The 17,144-nt window shown below is 42.3% G+C and overlaps 1 protein-coding gene across 2 annotated transcripts in view; it reads left to right on the forward strand.

Moving 5' to 3' along the window:
• Window positions 1-17,144, forward strand: part of SCYL3 (SCY1 like pseudokinase 3) — a 40,209-nt gene that overhangs the window by 10,333 nt on the left and 12,732 nt on the right. For both annotated transcript variants that reach the window (XM_060091291.1, XM_060091292.1), the window contains exons 3-10: window positions 4,422-4,607; window positions 6,449-6,562; window positions 8,523-8,579; window positions 9,682-9,784; window positions 11,162-11,273; window positions 13,201-13,278; window positions 15,344-15,483; window positions 16,144-16,328. In XM_060091291.1, coding sequence (XP_059947274.1) covers window positions 4,422-4,607; window positions 6,449-6,562; window positions 8,523-8,579; window positions 9,682-9,784; window positions 11,162-11,273; window positions 13,201-13,278; window positions 15,344-15,483; window positions 16,144-16,328 — 975 coding nt within the window. The remainder of the gene's footprint in view (window positions 1-4,421; window positions 4,608-6,448; window positions 6,563-8,522; window positions 8,580-9,681; window positions 9,785-11,161; window positions 11,274-13,200; window positions 13,279-15,343; window positions 15,484-16,143; window positions 16,329-17,144) is intronic.

Consider the following 17,144-nt stretch of genomic DNA (forward strand, 5'->3'; position numbering starts at 1 on the left):
CATTCAACAAACAAAAAGTCACTTTGGATAAAGAATTTTGCTGGTCATGTAAGGTTAAAAGGATAAACAGAAGCAAAATGGAACATGTTATTTATTAATCAGGTGAACATTTATTGACTGTGTATTTTCATGCCAGCACTGAACCAGGTAGCATTCCTTCTGACTTACTAGTCTGCCCTGAGTATTAGAAGGAGAATAAAAGGTTTAAAACCAAAGGAGAATAATTAGTGCCCTAAGACACAAAAGCTGAATGAAGACTTTTTCCTGAACAGGCGAAAATGAAGTATTTCATGTTTGGCTTGCAAATTATTTGAAATGTTTCTTATAATGAAAATATGAAAGAGGCTGCATAATTTTACTTAGAAACCACAGCTCCAAAGATAGCTGTAGGAAGCTCTCTTCATTTAACACACATGCATTCAACCAACTTGCTAGCACAATTCTTGGCTTATCTGGACCTTTGCTGTATTTATATGGGTATGTATGGATTGTTTTAAAAGCTGATATACAAATTAATGGTTTATAATTGCTAGTTAAAAATTTTTTCTTAACTCTTTGTTGTTTATTAGAGTAAATCAGGGGAGGGTAACAGCTTCCTTCTTAAGAATAAACAAAAAATCCTATCGGGGCTATCCCCAGAGTTGGCAAAATTTGAGATAAGAAAATAAATTGGATGGGCTTCCCTGGTGGCGCAGTTGTTGAGAGTCCGCCTACCGATGCAGGGGACGTGGGTTCGTGCCCCAGTCTGGGAGGATCCCACATGCCGCAGAGCGGCTGGGCCCGTGAGCCATGGCCGCTGAGCCTGCGCGTCCGGAGCCTGTGCCCCGCGGCGGGAGAGGCCACAACAGTGAGAGGCCCGTGTAATGCGAAAAAAAAAAAAAAAAAAAGAAAATAAATTGGGCAAATCAATCCACTCAGAATATTCTCCTATGATCTTACCTGGGAGAAGTTTAATAGACAAGTGTGAGGTGACTGATATAAAACTTGTACCAGTGCTGGGTTATGGGCTCTTAAACTATCCTGTGTTCTTCTGAGAAGATGTTTTGGAACATTCCAAACTAAGTGCATATTTGTGAAAATGAAACCTGATATTATATTGGGGGCTGTTCTCCAAGTGAAATTTTCCATCAATCTACTCCCAATTTGATGATTGGTTTACAAGGCTTCCCCAACGTCCAGTGGATTGTACAGGGTAGAGCTCAGAGATTTAAAGTCATGTAATTTCTTTTAGAAAAACTGGGTGATTTGTAAGGAAAACCACCAATCCAGTATTTAAGTTTTGCTGTAAATACATGATAAGATTATTACCTGGGTTGGGAATTTTGGCTTATGGATGTCCTAAGTTACTCAGGTCAAATTTTAGGGGATAAACAGCATGGGTGGAGATTGGAAAAATCTGGATCTGGTAAGTCTGTTATAAAACCAACCAGGGAAGGAAAGCAACTCAACAGAATTAACCTCGTGTTCAGACACAAAATTGTTTTATATTTGTCATCCATCTGTGTATACTCTTTGCTAAGAAAATAAGACAAAGGAAAAAGATGTGTGTTTTGGGGGAGAATACTCCATATTAGGAGGTTCTAAAGTGGGTTATCCATACCCTAGGGATTGGGCAGTATGATTCATTGCCATTTGGGGAAAACATATCAAGAATGTCTATTTAAGTTTACCTTTAATCTTTTATTTTGGTACTTTATCTTTTTTTCCATTTATTTATTTTTGGCTGCGTTGGATCTTCGTTGCTGCACACGGGCTTTCTCTAGTTGCAGCAAGCAGGGGCTGCTCTTCGTTGCGGTGCGCAGGCTTCTCATTGTGGTGGCTTCTCTTTGTTGAGGAGCATGGGCTCTAGGTGTGCAGGCTTCAGTAGTTGTGGCATGAGGGCTCAGTAGTTGTGGCTTGCAGGCTCAGTAGTTGTGGCGCATGGGCTTAGTTGCTTTGTGGCATGTGGGATCTTCCCAGACCACGGCCTGAACCCGTGTCCCCTGCATTGGCAGGTGGATTCTCAACCACTGCGCCACCAGGGAAGTCCTGGTACTTTCTATTTTGTGGGTGTTTTATAGTAGTACATGTATTTTATATATATAACATATATACAAAATATATATTACACATTCATATAATATATATTATGCATAAGCTACATATTTCACCTTTTTACTGGTGTGAAGTGTGTGAACAAAAACCTTTGACGATCACTTTTCTAGGTGATAAAAAGATAGAAGTTTTAAAGATGGTTGAATATTTTAGTATTTTTTAGTATTCCATTTTAATTTATCTTGACTTGGGGTCTGTATTTCTTTGTTTTTTTTAAATGGTTGCACTAAGGACTTCAGTATACATAACTAACTTTTAATAGTCTACTCTTGGTCAGTATTGTACCACAGTCAAATAAAATGTAGAGGCCTTGGAATCATATAGGTGTCTCCAGCCCCCAGCCCTGCCGTTCTTTGGTTACATATATATCAACTGTATGTGCACACTAGCACACAGGCGTACATATACATCACACACATTGAAAACCTCACCAGGCAGTGTTACAGTATTTACGTAGGCATCTATATTTTAAATAAGAAGTAAAAAATAGCCTTCAAATTTATCCTGAGGTTTATTATTTCTGATTTCTGATGCTCTTCCTTCAATCCTAAAGATCTAAGTTTCCCTTTGATATTATTTCCTCTTAAGCTTGAAAGACTTTAACATTTTTGTAGAGCAAATCTTGTAGCAACAACTTTTCTATTTTCGATGATCAAAAATGCCTTTATTTTGCCTTCTTTCCTAAAGGATATTTTTGCTAGATACAGAATTCAGGGTTGATTTTTTTTTTCTTTCATTGCTTTAAAGATAGTTCCCCTTTGTCTTTTGGACTCTGTTTTCTTATGAGAAATTAGTATCATACAGTTCGTTATTTCTCTCCACCTGTGTTGTTTTTCTCTAGCTGCTTCCAACATTTTTTAATATATCTTTGATTTTCAGCAGTTTGATCATAATGTAGTTCTGTTTATCCTATTTGGTGTTCATTGAAGTTCTTAAATCTGTAAACTTAACTATTTGGCCAAATTTGGGAAGTTTTCAGCCATTATATTTTTTAGCCCCAATTCTCTCTTCTTTCTTTTTTGGAACTCCAATTATATGCATTAAATTTTTTGTTATTGTCACCCAGGTTTCTGAAGCTCTGATCTTTTTTTTTTTTTTAATACTTTTTCCTCTTTGTTCTTTAGATTGGTTAACATCTTCAGGTTTACTGACGCTTGCCTCTGTCATCATCATTCTGTTTTTCAGTCCATCCATTGAAGTTTTTATTTGTAATATTTTATTTTTATTTTCCAGAATTTCCATTTAGTTCTTTTATGTAACATTCATATCTCTTCTGAGAACTTCTATCTTACTACTTATCTCATAACTGTTTCCTTTACCTCCAATGGGAATTGTTATAGTAGCTGCTTCAAATTCTTTCTGATAATTCTCTCTCTGGTCTATCTGGTGGTCAATCTCGGGATTGATATTTGTTGGTTGTCTTTTCACATTTTCATGGTTCTTTGTCAGTTGAGTGACTTTGGATTGCATTCTGGACATGTTGAATGTCCTGTTGCATAGACCTTGGTTCTGCTGTAGTCCTCTGGAGAATATTGATGTTTTTTGTTTGCAGGCAGTCAATCCCCTTGGGTTCAAGCTTCTTCTTCTTCTTTTTTTTTTAACTACTCTCCTTCCACCCTTCCTGTGCATGGTAGTTCAAACCTTAGTTCATTTCTCAAAACTTTGCTGTGCTACTTTGGGTCTGTCCTATGCGTGTTTGGTTCAGGGGTTAGTCTGAGACCTGCGTAGGTATACAGATAACTAGGGCATCTCCTTTTCCCTCCCTTAGCTCTTTCTTCTCTGGGACAGCTTCCTCATACTCAGCCCTGCTTTGGTTCTCCTGGCCAGAAAGATGGCAAGGTTTCTCTCAGAGTTTTAGCCACCTTTGCTGCACTGCTCTGCACCTGGGGACTGCCTTCAGTGCACAGCTGTGAGAAGGGACATTCCCTGAACCAGGAAACTCCCCCCAATGGGTGACTCCCCTCCATAATCTACGTGTTTTTGTTTGCTTTTCAGAGTTCTTAGGTAGTTGTTTTTGGCACTTTGTTAAGAGTTTACAGCAGTAATCATTGGAGATCTAGGCTCTTGGGGGGCTTACCCTCCCATCATGGAACTGGAATTCTCTGTAGAGTAATGTAAATGTTAGTAAAGTGAATACTGTCAGAACAAGTCACGTACTCTTCTCTGCCTTTTTTGAAACTTGGTGGGTAGGTGGGAGCGGTAAGGAGCTGGAAAAGACCTTGAATGTAAGTATACATTTTCTGACTTGACTATGATGTTAATGAAACTATAGTTAATCTTGTTTTGAGTCATTAACTTCACCAACTCTTCTGTTTATATTTTTAAAGCACTTGAAGACACTTCGTCACCCGTGCTTGCTAAGATTTTTATCTTGCACCGTGGAAGCAGATGGTATTCATCTTGTCACTGAGCGAGTGCAGCCACTGGAAGTGGCTTTGGAAACATTGTCTTCTGCAGAGGTCTGTGCTGGGATCTATGATATATTGCTGGCTCTTATCTTCCTTCATGACAGAGTAAGTAACCTGGACACAGTCTGCCTCACAGGCTTTCATGTAGACCAGGGGTGGGGTGGTGGGAGGAGGCTGGTGTATGGGGTAGTGCTGGTGAATTACGGTATCTGTAGAAATTATAAGTTACTGTTCTTATCAGAAGGCTTCCTGAGGGAAAACAGCATATAAGATGCTACAGACAGACAAGTGGTTTGTGGAACAGGCAACAAGTTCTTTGTCCCTGGGCAGTTATTTATAGAACTTTATTTCAGTTTACTATAGTCTGTCTCTAGTTTTGGATAAGTCTTTACATAAAAATAGCTACAGCTGGTATTTGTTATTAAGTCAAGATAAAGGTTGAGTAACATCAGTGCTGCTGATGGACCAACGTTCCTATTTGTTTTCAGGAGTTGTTTTTTTTTTTTTTAGATTTTAAAGAAAGAAATGACCATTTCTTAGAAAGTGGCAGAGTTTTACACACCCCTTGCCATTCAAGTAGGTGGTACCAAAGAGAGATCGCCCCTAACACTGTGGCAGTGTTTGCTATGAAGGGGATAGAGTATTTTGTTTACTTCTTGTCTATTTCTTAACAGTATTATTGAGCTACTATTTGTTAATGGAATTTACATTCTGAAGTATTAAGGCCTTTGGCAGCCCCCCTCCCCCCCGAGGTTTAAAAACACCAGTTACAAGTTAGAAGCACTTGAATTTGACTCATCTTAATGTGCTTTTAAAACATTTTTCTGTTATTGGGAGACAGACTCTCCAGCTATCACCTTGGATTTATCATCTCTTGAAGTATGTCTAAGATTCACATAAGTAGAATTATTAATGCCCCACTGTGGAGGAATATTTTCTTTGTTGGAGAAATGCGTGAATGTGGTAAAAAGTTTGAATAGTATGAGAGTGCAGACAGGGAAAAACAAGTCCCTGCCTCATCCTTGAATCCAGCGCCCTACTTCTCTCCATCGACAACCATGATGATCTGTGTGTTAGTCCAGAGATATTCCTTGTGTGTATAAAGCAGACATCTCTGTGCTTATTCTCCTTCGCTTTTTCTCAAGCGGAAACACACCATGCATACTATTTTAAGCTTTCCTTTGAAAAATATATAACTTGGAGTGTTTTATATAAAAACGTGTACGTATTTGATCTGGTGGGTAGAATATTTAAAATGCACTTACCTACTGGAATAATTTCTGGTTTGGAGAAAAACATACTTCAACCCTGTTCTCGTTTTCTTCTTCCCTCTCACTTATTTGACTGTACTATTTTTATAGTTTTACATTTGGCTCTTCTGTGGTCTGTGGGATATTTCTGGTGGTCCTTATCATTCCATTTTCCTCTTCTTCAGGCAGAATTTTTTTAATGCCTACTGACAAGATTTCAGGTGAAGTGGATCTGGGTTCGTGATAGAATGTAGGTGAGAAAGAATTTAGAGGAGAAAATTAATACAATAACCTATGGGAGCAAAGATAAATTGTACCTTTCAAGGCATTTGAAGCATACAATGTAGGTTAAAAAGACTTGCAAATTTATGTTTAAGGACACTTGTATCTCCTGACTCCCATGGAGATGGGGTTGTGTAATATCTGTGCAGTGGCTTTTACGTCTTTATTAACCTGCCTCACCAGGCAGGGGGAGATAAGCCTTTCTACTGTGTTTTTTCCCTTTTTTCTAACCTCATAATGTTGAAGCAGCCTCATTCAATTTGTCATTCCTTGAAGTTGTAGTTCTGTTTATTATGCCACAAGTAGGAAGACTTGCCATAATTTTTTTTTTTTTTTGGTAATGAGTACTTAGTTTTTTAAAACTTGTACTCAGAAAATTGGAGTGGCAATCTTCTTCCTGTTCTTTTTTTCCAGGGACACCTCACACACAACAATGTCTGTTTATCGTCTGTGTTTGTGAGTGAAGATGGGCACTGGAAGCTGGGAGGAATGGAAACAGTCTGTAAAGTTCCTCAGGCCACACCAGAGGTAAGCCAGGTGACAGGCCCTCTTTGTTATTCAGAATTTGATAGCATTTTGGGGTGTGGTTCTCCCCTAGGGACTTTCCTTCAATGTTAGTGTGGTCTCAGATTCAGAGACTTGACTTTTTTGTCAATACTCATATCCATAGAATTGTGGGATTTTACTCTCCAGGGGGAGACTAGGAGTCATTTATTCTTTTCTCCTCATTCTATAGTTGAGGAATCAGACTGAAAGAGGTAGAGAGGCTTGGTCAAATTTTTAATTAAATGCCCGTCCTCTGTGTTCCTGTAGTAGCCTGTACTTAATTTTCCCACTGAATGTTTAATATTGGAATTACCTTCATGTGTCTGTCTTCTTTACCAGTGGTTGAGCTTCTTGAGGGTGATAGTCTCGTATACTTATCTTTATATATCCACCTAGAATAGTGCCTGGCACATATTAGGTACATTAGAAATGTTCACTGAACAGTCGTTCAAGTTGTCCAGAGTCATACGCTACGTCTTGAGAGCTGTGCATTGCAGCTGCTCCTAGTGGGCTGCGTTGTTGCTGCCTGTGGTACTTCTTGAACAGTAACTGTGTCTGACAGAGATCTACATATTTCCCTCCTGGGTTGAGCAGCCTTGCTATTCTCTGTTTTGTTTACTGTTTTCACCATCTTGCATGTTGCCACTAGACTTAACTCTTTTTAAAACAGAAAAACCACTCCCATCACAATTACCCTATTGACAGGGTGGCTCCCTGACTTACTGATGAGGTGGCCCTCTGACTTCCTGACTCGGCCTAATTTCCCTTGTTCCCTTGTGTGCAGCTTCCACATGGGGGCCTTGTTGCATGTGCACCTTCAGGGGCTCTAGCTCAATTCAAATGCTCCTTCCACCGCGAAGACATTCCTTTTTTATTTCTGCCCCTGTTGATCGCTTTCTTCTCAGAAGTCAGCTTACATCTAATTAGTATACCAGGACGTAATTCTTCCTGTGGGGTTCATCCCAGATTCTTTACCGTGGCATATAAGGCCCTTCACATTCTCCTCTCCAGCCTACCTTTAGCTCCGTATACCACTCAGTTATTGAGCTACACTCCGGTTGCATCCTGTTCCACGCAGCTCAGCTGTGTTCTCATGGGTGGTCCTCTTTCACCCTCTTCTTTGTGTGCCATTCTGTTGCTGGGATGCCTTTCTTCCCCTGGGTTCTCTGCAGGATGTAAGATCCGGCTGACGCCTAGCTGAAGTCTAGATCTGTCTAAGTCTCCTCTTTGTGAAGCCCTCCCCCAGGGGTTCCCTACCCAACAAGAGTTCGTTCCCTCCTAGGCTTCCATGGCACTCAGCCAGCACACATTATCAAAGTTCTTAGTTTATGTTCTAGGTTGTGAGCACCTGGCTGGGGACGGGGATTTATTGCATTCATTTTGTTTTCCTGGTGCCCTAAATGGCGCTTGGGACATATAAGCTCTTGAAAAATAGTCTTTGAATCAGTGAATGAATGTACTTGTTCTGTGGATGTTGGCTTTGTCTCTGTAGTTTATAAGATCCTCATATATCTCATGTGACAGCAAACTTTATGATTGACTTGACTCAGTGAGCAGATTAATGATAGATTTGTTCTCCGCTAGAGAAGCCTTTTATTTGTTAATATCTGTGCAGGATGAGAAAGAAGTATTTTTAATTTCCTTATAAGGAAATCAGTTACAGAGATGCCTCTGAACACCAGAGGGTTTCTGTTAAACCAGCTGAAGGGGAAAGGAAAGGGAACTGGTAACTTATTTTCCACTAAGCCTTGTGCCATGCCAGGCACCGTATCTACATTTTTTAGTTATCAGGATTTTAAATTTATGCATTTAATGTGTGGCATTGGTTTGAAGGTTTCATTGCTGCTGTTTCCATTGCTCTTTGCTTTTGTAACTTAATGTAAGAGATTGGTTCACCAAACATATGCTTGAATTACTTTCCTTAATTTATTTCTCTGTCTAGTTTCTGAGGAGTATTCGGTCAGTAAGAGACCCAGCATCTATCCCTCCTGAAGAGATGGTAAGAGGATACGCTTCAGATGTAATGAAGGCTTCTTTGTGTAACTGAGTATGAAACTTTAAAAACACCTTTCCTCTGCCCACCTCTTTCTTTGCTAAGTTTTAGATGCCTCATAATTCCTCTGGCCTTGAAGGCTTCTAAGACTTACTGTATCATCACAGCAGAAAGCCTTTTTTTTGACACTCAGCTTACATTTTTTGGTCTTATAGACACCCGTAATAGTGCTTAAAGATAAGAGGTACCTCAGTGTGAGCAGGGTTGGCGCTTCATAGCTATTTCATGGTAAGTCTTTGTACATTATTGGAAGCCATGAGAGCTGAGGAAGCAAGACCCTAGCCCTTTTCTGTGCTTCACCCAACCAGTCATCTGCCTATCTGGCCATTAGTTGGGATTCCAAGATGTAAGGAAGAGCAAGTATTAATATTATGGTGCTGGTAAAGAAAGAGTATATTTACCAGTAAATTCAAAAGCAGCTGCTCTCTCTAAATTTGTTCTTAACCACTATAGACAGTGACCCCCAAAGACATATTTAGTGTGCTTTACAGGAAATACAAACCCAACTATAAACTTAAGTATAAACCTAAGACTTGAAGTAACTCAGGTTTATTCAAATCAGTACTATGTATATATAGTAGTGTTTTTCAAACTGATGATTTGTGGGTTTTGAATCAATTTAGGGGTCCTGACCAGCATTTTAAGGGAGAAAAAGAAAGGAATAAAATAGAAAATGTCATTGCACATCTTGTGTAGTAAAGCTAAGTACTGTTTTATGAAACTTTTGTTTCTGATATGTATTTATACATGTATGTGCATATGTTGATAATGATAATTATTTTTTTTCTCTGGTTTGCAGTCAAAAATATTTTTGAAAGCCACAAATATATATTCTGACCTTTTTTTCTTTTTGCCCTTGTTTGATATTATTAGTATCTTTGATAAATTCTATTCACTAATAGTTTTAAGAGCCTATAAATTAGTGTGTGGTAATATGTAGTTAGCTTTGAGTATAATGAATGCAAAAATGGGGGAAAGTGCTTCAGAGAAAAGTAGAAATGGTTTGTAAAGCAGATCCTCTGGTTTTAATGGTCTTTACTGATTTTAGTTTCCAGAATTCACAACTCTGCCAGAGTCACACGGACATGCTCGGGATGCCTATTCTTTTGGGACATTGGTGGAAAGTTTGCTCACGATCTTAAGTGAACAGGGTGAGTTGGAGTTATGCTGCTGCATTCACAGAATAAGTAGGAAAATCATCCATGGCTTGTTCTGTGTGTATTCAGAGAACTGCAGTCTTTGATCGTGGTAAGGAGCTGTTGCTTACCAAGAAAGTTGTTTAGGGCAGATCCTAATAGCAGTGAGGGAAGAAGCACTATGGCTGTGAATATCATATGTTATTATCTTATTAATTGGTATTGGTATTTATGGTCTAAAGACGATTCTTTATCAAGCCAGCCAATAAGTAAGTGAATGCTGTTACTGATGTATATGTAATGATCTGAAGAATAGAGTAAGATTCAAAGTTTTTTCTTAACTTCTAAATCAAGATTAACATTTCTTTATCTTTATTTTTTCAAAGTCCTTTTTTTTTTTTTTTTGTGGTACACGGGCCTCTCACTGTTGTGGCCTCTCCCGTTGCGGAGCGCAGGCTCCGGATGCGCAGGCTCAATGGCCATGGCTCACGGGCCCAGCCGCTCCGCAGCATGTGGGATCTTCCCGGACCAGGGCATGAACCCATGTCCCCTGCATCGGCAGGCGGACTCTCAACCACTGCGCCACCAGGGAAGCCCTTCAAAGTCCTTTTGATTTTTTTCTTTGTGATTTCATTTACTCATTAGTTTTTTCTTTTGTTGGCCCTCAAAGCCCAGGCCACTGAACACATAGGTCTCTTCTGAGCTCTCTGGTGGCAGGCCTGGCAGCCTGCTTCACTCTCCTCCAGCCACTCCAGGCCTTCAGTTGTCCACCCTTTAAGTGTACTGGGGCCCATGTCCCCTTAGGCCCCTTACCGGCCTATGTCTCACATTGCTGCAGCTCTGATGCAATTTCTGCTTCCCGGCTCACGCAGTGCTGTGCAGTCACAAGCACCGTTCAGCTGTCGGCTCTGAGTTGTCCCAGCCTAAACACTTGAGAATTAAACCCTAAGGCATTCTTGGTGGATGATGAACTCAGTGTTCTTCACTGTGTCTAGAATGGTGGCAATTATGTACCACCGCCGAGAGAACTGAAAATATAGTCAGATAACTTCCTGTCTTCTGTGGGTGAGGAGACTTGGTTGAAAAGGCCCTCAAACCTGCCGCTTATTAAGCCTCCTCCTCTGGGCCTGAGCTGAGTTAAACTGACAGTCAGGAAATGAGAGGGCTTCCAAGGGGAGGCACGTGAGCTGGGGCTTGGATGTGTTGGTAGGACAATTCTCTACACCTGTCAAGGAGTTTGGCTTCAGGCAAGCAGGAAGCTGTTCAGCAACAGCCAGGGATTTGTTTGTTTGGGCTTTTACAGGTTGGTTTTTGCTCGCGTCAGTCTCCAGCTATAGAGGTCCTGAAAAGAGGGAGGCGGCATTGGAAACTAACTGTCGCTCTGGATTTCAGTTTCAGCGGATGTTCTCTCCAGCTTTCAGCAGACCTTGCACTCAGCTCTGCTGCATCCCATCCCACACCATCGGCCAGCGCTCTGCACCCTCCTGTCCCACGACTTCTTCAGGTGAGGGCGCCCGGTGTGACACGCTGGCCGCTCCCCGCTGGTGCCCGCCTGCCCTCTTGTGGGTTATGCTCCAGCGGTGGCTTTTGGAGGACCAGATGATGCGGTCCCTTTTGCTGCTGTGGTTGTCCTTCATTATTAGAAGAGAGTGAATCATGTCCACCTGGGAAAACGGAGGGAGACATTGGGTTGCCTCTCAGGTTCCTATCACAGATAGGAAGTTTTCGAACTCCTTAATTGTCATGGAGGCCTGGGTCTAGAAATTATAGCTGGATTACTTAGGGCTTCTGAATGTGAAGAAGCTAGGCTGTGTCCAGTGATTTACAGTTGGAAGTTAATTGAGGAACTCAATAAACATGGCCTCTCCTTTTTGCTGCCATTGTGATACAAGTCTGTTATTGTTGAATTTTACTTGGAGGGGGGACGTGGAAATGATCTTATTTTTCTTCAGGCAGAAGATTGTTTTCTTTGTTTAGCGATACGTGATGGAAGAGCAAAGGAGTCAATTTAGAGGGAGGGCACAGTGTAGCTGTTAATACTGTCGCTGGATTCAGAGATGTTTTTGAACCTCTCTTCCAGGTTAGTTTTAATTATGTGTCCTTTATTTTTTAATTTCCATGACTGCAGAACTTCTGCACAGGTTAACTCCACATTCATGACTTTTATTAGCAAAATCAATTTTATGTCAGTTGTGAAACTAAAAATCCTATATGTTTGCAGCCAGAAAGCCTGAGAGAAACCAGAGTGAAGGGAAAGCTAATATTATCCCTGGAGGGGGACAGTTACCTCTGATGATGGGGGTATATATTATTAAACAAGGCAGAGGGAGTATTTTCCTTGTAGTTACAAGGGTTTTGTCACTTATGCTCCAGGGAAACTGTTGAAACCTTTCCCATTATGAGCCTTTTAACCAAGGTATTTCCATGTCTTTTTGGATGATTCATAGTGATAACTTTATCTTAGTATAGAATCTCTACAAAGCAGAATCCTTTACAGTAAATAGATGCTCTCATTACTGTGTGTGATAAGAGTTCTTTAGTAAGAATTGTGTGTTTGTGAGATGGGAGAAGGAAGCCAAAACCACACATGGGCGCCCTCTCCCCCAAATCTGATTGTTACACGAGGGGAAAGCCCGGCCAGAGGCGGCGGCAGGAGGAGGAGGGCCGGCAGCTCCCGCTGAGGCAGCCAAGCCAACCTGATTGCACTTCAGTTAAGGCATTTGTGCTTTTTCTCTGCCGCTGAGCCAGAGGGAAACGGGTGTCAGTGTGAGGAGTGCAGACCCAGGAGGTCACCTGTCCTGGCGGGGGCTGCAGGCTGCCGCTGAAGCCTCCTTTCCAGGGGCGACGTTGGCTTGGAGCTGAGTGGCCGCGGGACTCTCTGGAGACCCTGCAGGAAACTGACCACTCCTCTCACCGTCTTCCCTGCCTGGCTGCAAAAGTGACCAGACAACTACAACGGGAGAGCCGAGAAGATCCCTATGACTTGTACCAGAAATTCCTCTTTCCCCAGCCCTCTTTAATAGTTTTCACCAAAGGAGACTTGAGAATCAGCAGCTATTTTGTAATGGTAATACCATTTCTCCCAGGATAGTTCATGTAACCACATCCTATTACAACAAAACATTTGGATGATTATGATGATGATTAAAACCACAGTGTTTGTTAGCATTTGTGTATGCACATGTGTGTGTGGTTAAGCGTGTATCCTCTTGACAGATCTCTTTGATATTCTTAAAATATTAAATTCCCTGTGGACTTGTTCCATAGTATTTGTCTTATAAGCTACTTAGTTATAATAGAATCTTCCAAGTGGCACAAGGGAATGTTTCTTTGTTGAATATTATTGTGGTGTGGTCTGTGGTTATGGCTTCAATATTTGACACGCCATCTTTAATCTGTTGTCCTGCATTTTTTTTTCCTTTGGCATTTAGGAATGATTTTCTAGAAGTTGTGAATTTCTTGAAAAGTTTAACATTGAAGAGTGAAGAGGAAAAAGCTGAATTTTTCAAGTAAGTTTAGGAAATTCAGGCATTAAAATTCAGTAACTTGGATTAAGTCCATGTAATCACTTCAGGTGTCCTAGAGAGGATGAGTCAGACATTTGTTTTCTTAAAGTTTAGTGACATTTCCTATACGTCAGGCTCTTTTCTAGGACCTGGGATGGATAATTCTGGTGAGGGAAACAGATACAGACTGATAACCCTTAAACAGTGATGGAGCTTGAGGGGGTCGTCCTGAAAACAACAGAGGACGGGGGAAAAGGAGGTTAGAGAAGAGGTATTCTAGGCAGAGGAGCAACATGAACCGGCGTACAGAGGCAAGACACAGTATGTCTTGCGCTTGGGTCCTGCTGGAGGGTAAGGGGTGGGCACCCTTGGACGTGGCAGTTAGGAGTATTGACACTATTGGTAAGCAGTGGACTTCAGGCCTTGAAACCATCAAAGGAGTGAAAACGGGCTGTGAGGTGGCTGTCTCCCCTTGGGTGGATCACACAGGTTTATTTCACATAAGACTTGGATCGGTTGGTAGACTGCAGTAGGCCAGGTAGTAGATGTGAGGCCTCATGTAAGGGCAGTGATGGTACAGTGAAGAAGACACAGATAAGAAATATTAAAACAGACCGACAAGCCTTAGTGATTATCACCAAAAGAGTTAGAGAATACTGGAGGAGAGAACCTCCATGCAGAGAAAATGAAGAATTTGGCATTCAGTGTGTTGGTTTGAAGTGTCTGTGGGACTTCAGGTAGAGATGTACGTGGGCATTTGGGCACATGGGTCAGAAGCTCAGGAGAGAGGTCTTAAGCTGATGAGCTAGAGGCGAATGTGAGGCTTCATCAGCCTGTAGTTGGTGACATTACCCCATAGAAAGTGGGTAGCATGAAAAGGACAGTGGCCCAAATGTAACCCTGGGGCACCCAACCTTGTAAGGGGGCCAGTGGGGAGGGAGTGGCTGATGAATGAGACAGAAGCAGTGGTTGGAGGAAATTGAGAGCCAGGAGGCTGGTATTCCAAAGGAGTAGAAAATTTCAGAAAGATAGGAGCAGTCAACAGATGCCTGTTCACTTAGCAGTCAGCAGAGCACTGATGACCTTGTCTTAGGGCCGTTTCAGCAGAGCGAATCAAACTGCAGTGAATTGAGAAGTGAGTGGAAGGTGAGAAAGTGGACTTTGGGTAAAATCTCCTGAAAAGCTCGGAGAAGAGGAACATAGAATTGCTAAAGAATTGCTAATGGAGTCAAGGAAGGATTTTTTTTTTCTTTTTAGGAAGGATGTTTTTAAGGCTGGAAGAGACGGGAGCATGTTTGTAGGCTGAGAGGATGGAGCTGGTGGGGGAGTGAGGGAGGAGTTGAAGATGCAGTTGTGTTGGGGGTTGTCGGTGCATGGCCCTGGGGGAGAAGGGGGTGTTGGGACAATGGCTCAGTGGGGGTGACCTTCAATAAGAGGAAGCCCTCGCATCCATGGAAACTGGAAAGGAGCTGAGAGTGAGTTTGGGTGTGGACCCGTTTGTCGATAGTGGCTGAGGGGCTTGCAGGAGATAAAGCATGGTGGGGCCTGTTTCCCAATTGAGGAGGAGGCAGGATTACCTGCTCAGGGTGATTGTATAGTGGCGTGTTACTACTGCCAACACCTGATAGCTGTGTATTTCCTAACTAAGTGCTTGTTTTAATAAGTTGAGTAACAAAAGCTAGTATTTTGTTTACCATGGAAACTCTAGAAAATGTAATATCCTTTTAAAAAGTCTTTTAAACTTGAGAAAGTACCTTTTATTGACCAGAAAGCCTCTGGCTTATTAGCGGGGAAAGAAGACACTCTTGCTATTAACGAGGGGCCATTTGTTGAAAAACTTTCCCTAGCTTGGATGGGAGGTTGTGTATGTACTGACTAGCTGGCCTTGCCTCACACCTTCTGTGTTTTTCTCAAATACCTGGGGACTGACCGAGCTACAGTGTCTCTAGCTACATTGCAGGTTCGTCACTTGGATGGAAGTGGAATAAAGCTGCATGTATCTAAACTGTACAAGTGAGTTGATACAGTGTCACAGCCAGTTTCCCAGGCTTTCCTTCTTTGCCCTCAGGTTCCTCCTGGACAGAGTCAGCTGCCTGTCAGAGGAATTAATAGCTTCACGGCTGGTGCCTCTTCTGCTTAATCAGTTGGTGTTTGCAGAGCCAGTAGCTGTTAAGAGTTTTCTTCCCTACCTCCTTGGCCCCAAAAAAGGTGAATTTTTTTTCAAAGTATTATGGGTAATTACGGAGTTTGGGAGTTACTAGTCCATATTTGAGCAGTGCAAGATTATTTCACGGTAATCGGAATCACCTGGGGAGCTTTTTAAAACATTTGCCTGTGCCTGATGCACTAGTTCTGGGACAGAGCAAGGACGGGTAAATATGTACTTTGAAAGGTCCCCAAAGGATTCTGACGCATGTCTCTGTTGAGTAACCTACCGTAACTACTAGGAAGGAGAGGACTGTCAGCACCAACGCTTGTTGTAGCATTTAACACACTTCCTGGCTTTGCGGATAAAATTGCAACAGTCATATCCGTTGAATCCAGTATATGAAATTCCTCATTGATTAGATGTAAATATATAAAGAGCTGTCGACTCAGGATTCTATTAGGACGTAAGGTTTCTGTGTAAATAGTACATTAAGTGTGATAAGAGTATTTCAGAAACACTTCTACAAGGTGGCGTACGATTAAGACAGTTAAGCCCTGAGGAATTTGGGGTCAAAAGAAGCACTTCCCTTTGGTTTGGGACGTAAGAATTTAGAAGAGCTCTTAGAACGTGTGTGAAGTTCTGGGCTCCGTTTCTGCCCTGGGCTTCGTGCTCCTTTCACCGAAGTGACGCGTTGTTCTTCCGTCTGACCTGGGGAGAAGACGGCGCGAGGGAAGGGGCCCCCCGCCTGCTCTCACCAGCCCTGTTCCAGGCGCGGGTGATCCCCGTGCTGCTGCGGCTGTTCGAGGTGCACGAGGAGCACGTGCGGACGGTGCTGCTGTCTCACCTGGAGGCCTACGTGGGGCACTTCACCCAGGAGCAGCTGAAGAACGTCATCCTGCCCCAGGTAGGGGCGGGGCGGGGGGCGGGGCCACGCTGTCCAGGGGAGGAGGCGGAGCCAGGGCCGGCCGCGGGTGTTGGGGGCCGGGGAGCTGGAAGGGAGGGGGTCTTTGGAGCGTCTGGAGAACAGCTGAGAAGGCCTGAGGCAGAACTTCAGTTTAAACGCCTCCTGGGATCCAAAGGGCGGGAATTAAAGTTGCATTTCCAGGCCAGTCACACAGGCAAATCAGTTAAGCTAACATTTGGTTTTCACCTGTTTATAACCTGAAAAACTGTAATTCTGTTTGCTAATTCTTTGGGGGAAAACTAACGAGATTCGTTTGTGGGATACTTTGTGAACATAAACTGCAAGTGTCATAATTAAGTTACTATAAAATAATTAAATTATAACTGAGAGGAACAGGAGCTGATTCCTGTCAGTGGTGTTCAGCCTGTCAGTCAGCCACCAGGGAGCCTGTTAGATTTGCCCATTCCAGGGCTCCAGGTTTGTATCGGTTTTCTGTAACTGATGTAATGAAATTACCACAAACTGCTTGGCTTAAAACAAGAGAAATCTATTCTCTCATGGTTCTGGAGGCCAGAAATCCAAAATGAGGGTGTCAGCAGGGCTCCCTCTGAAGGCCCTAGGGCAGAATCCTTCCTTGCCTTCTTCCCAGTTTCTGGGAGCCCTTTAGCGTTTCTTGGCTTGTAGCCGTGTCACTCCAATTTCTGCTTCTGTTGTCACATGGCCTTTTTATAAGGACACCAGTCATTGGATTTAACCCAGTATGATGCATTTCAAGGTCACATTCTGGGTGGACATGAATTTTTGGAAGACGCTATT

The sequence above is a fragment of the Mesoplodon densirostris genome, chromosome 2 (genome assembly GCF_025265405.1).
Source record: "Mesoplodon densirostris isolate mMesDen1 chromosome 2, mMesDen1 primary haplotype, whole genome shotgun sequence".
Taxonomy (NCBI): domain Eukaryota; kingdom Metazoa; phylum Chordata; class Mammalia; order Artiodactyla; family Ziphiidae; genus Mesoplodon; species Mesoplodon densirostris.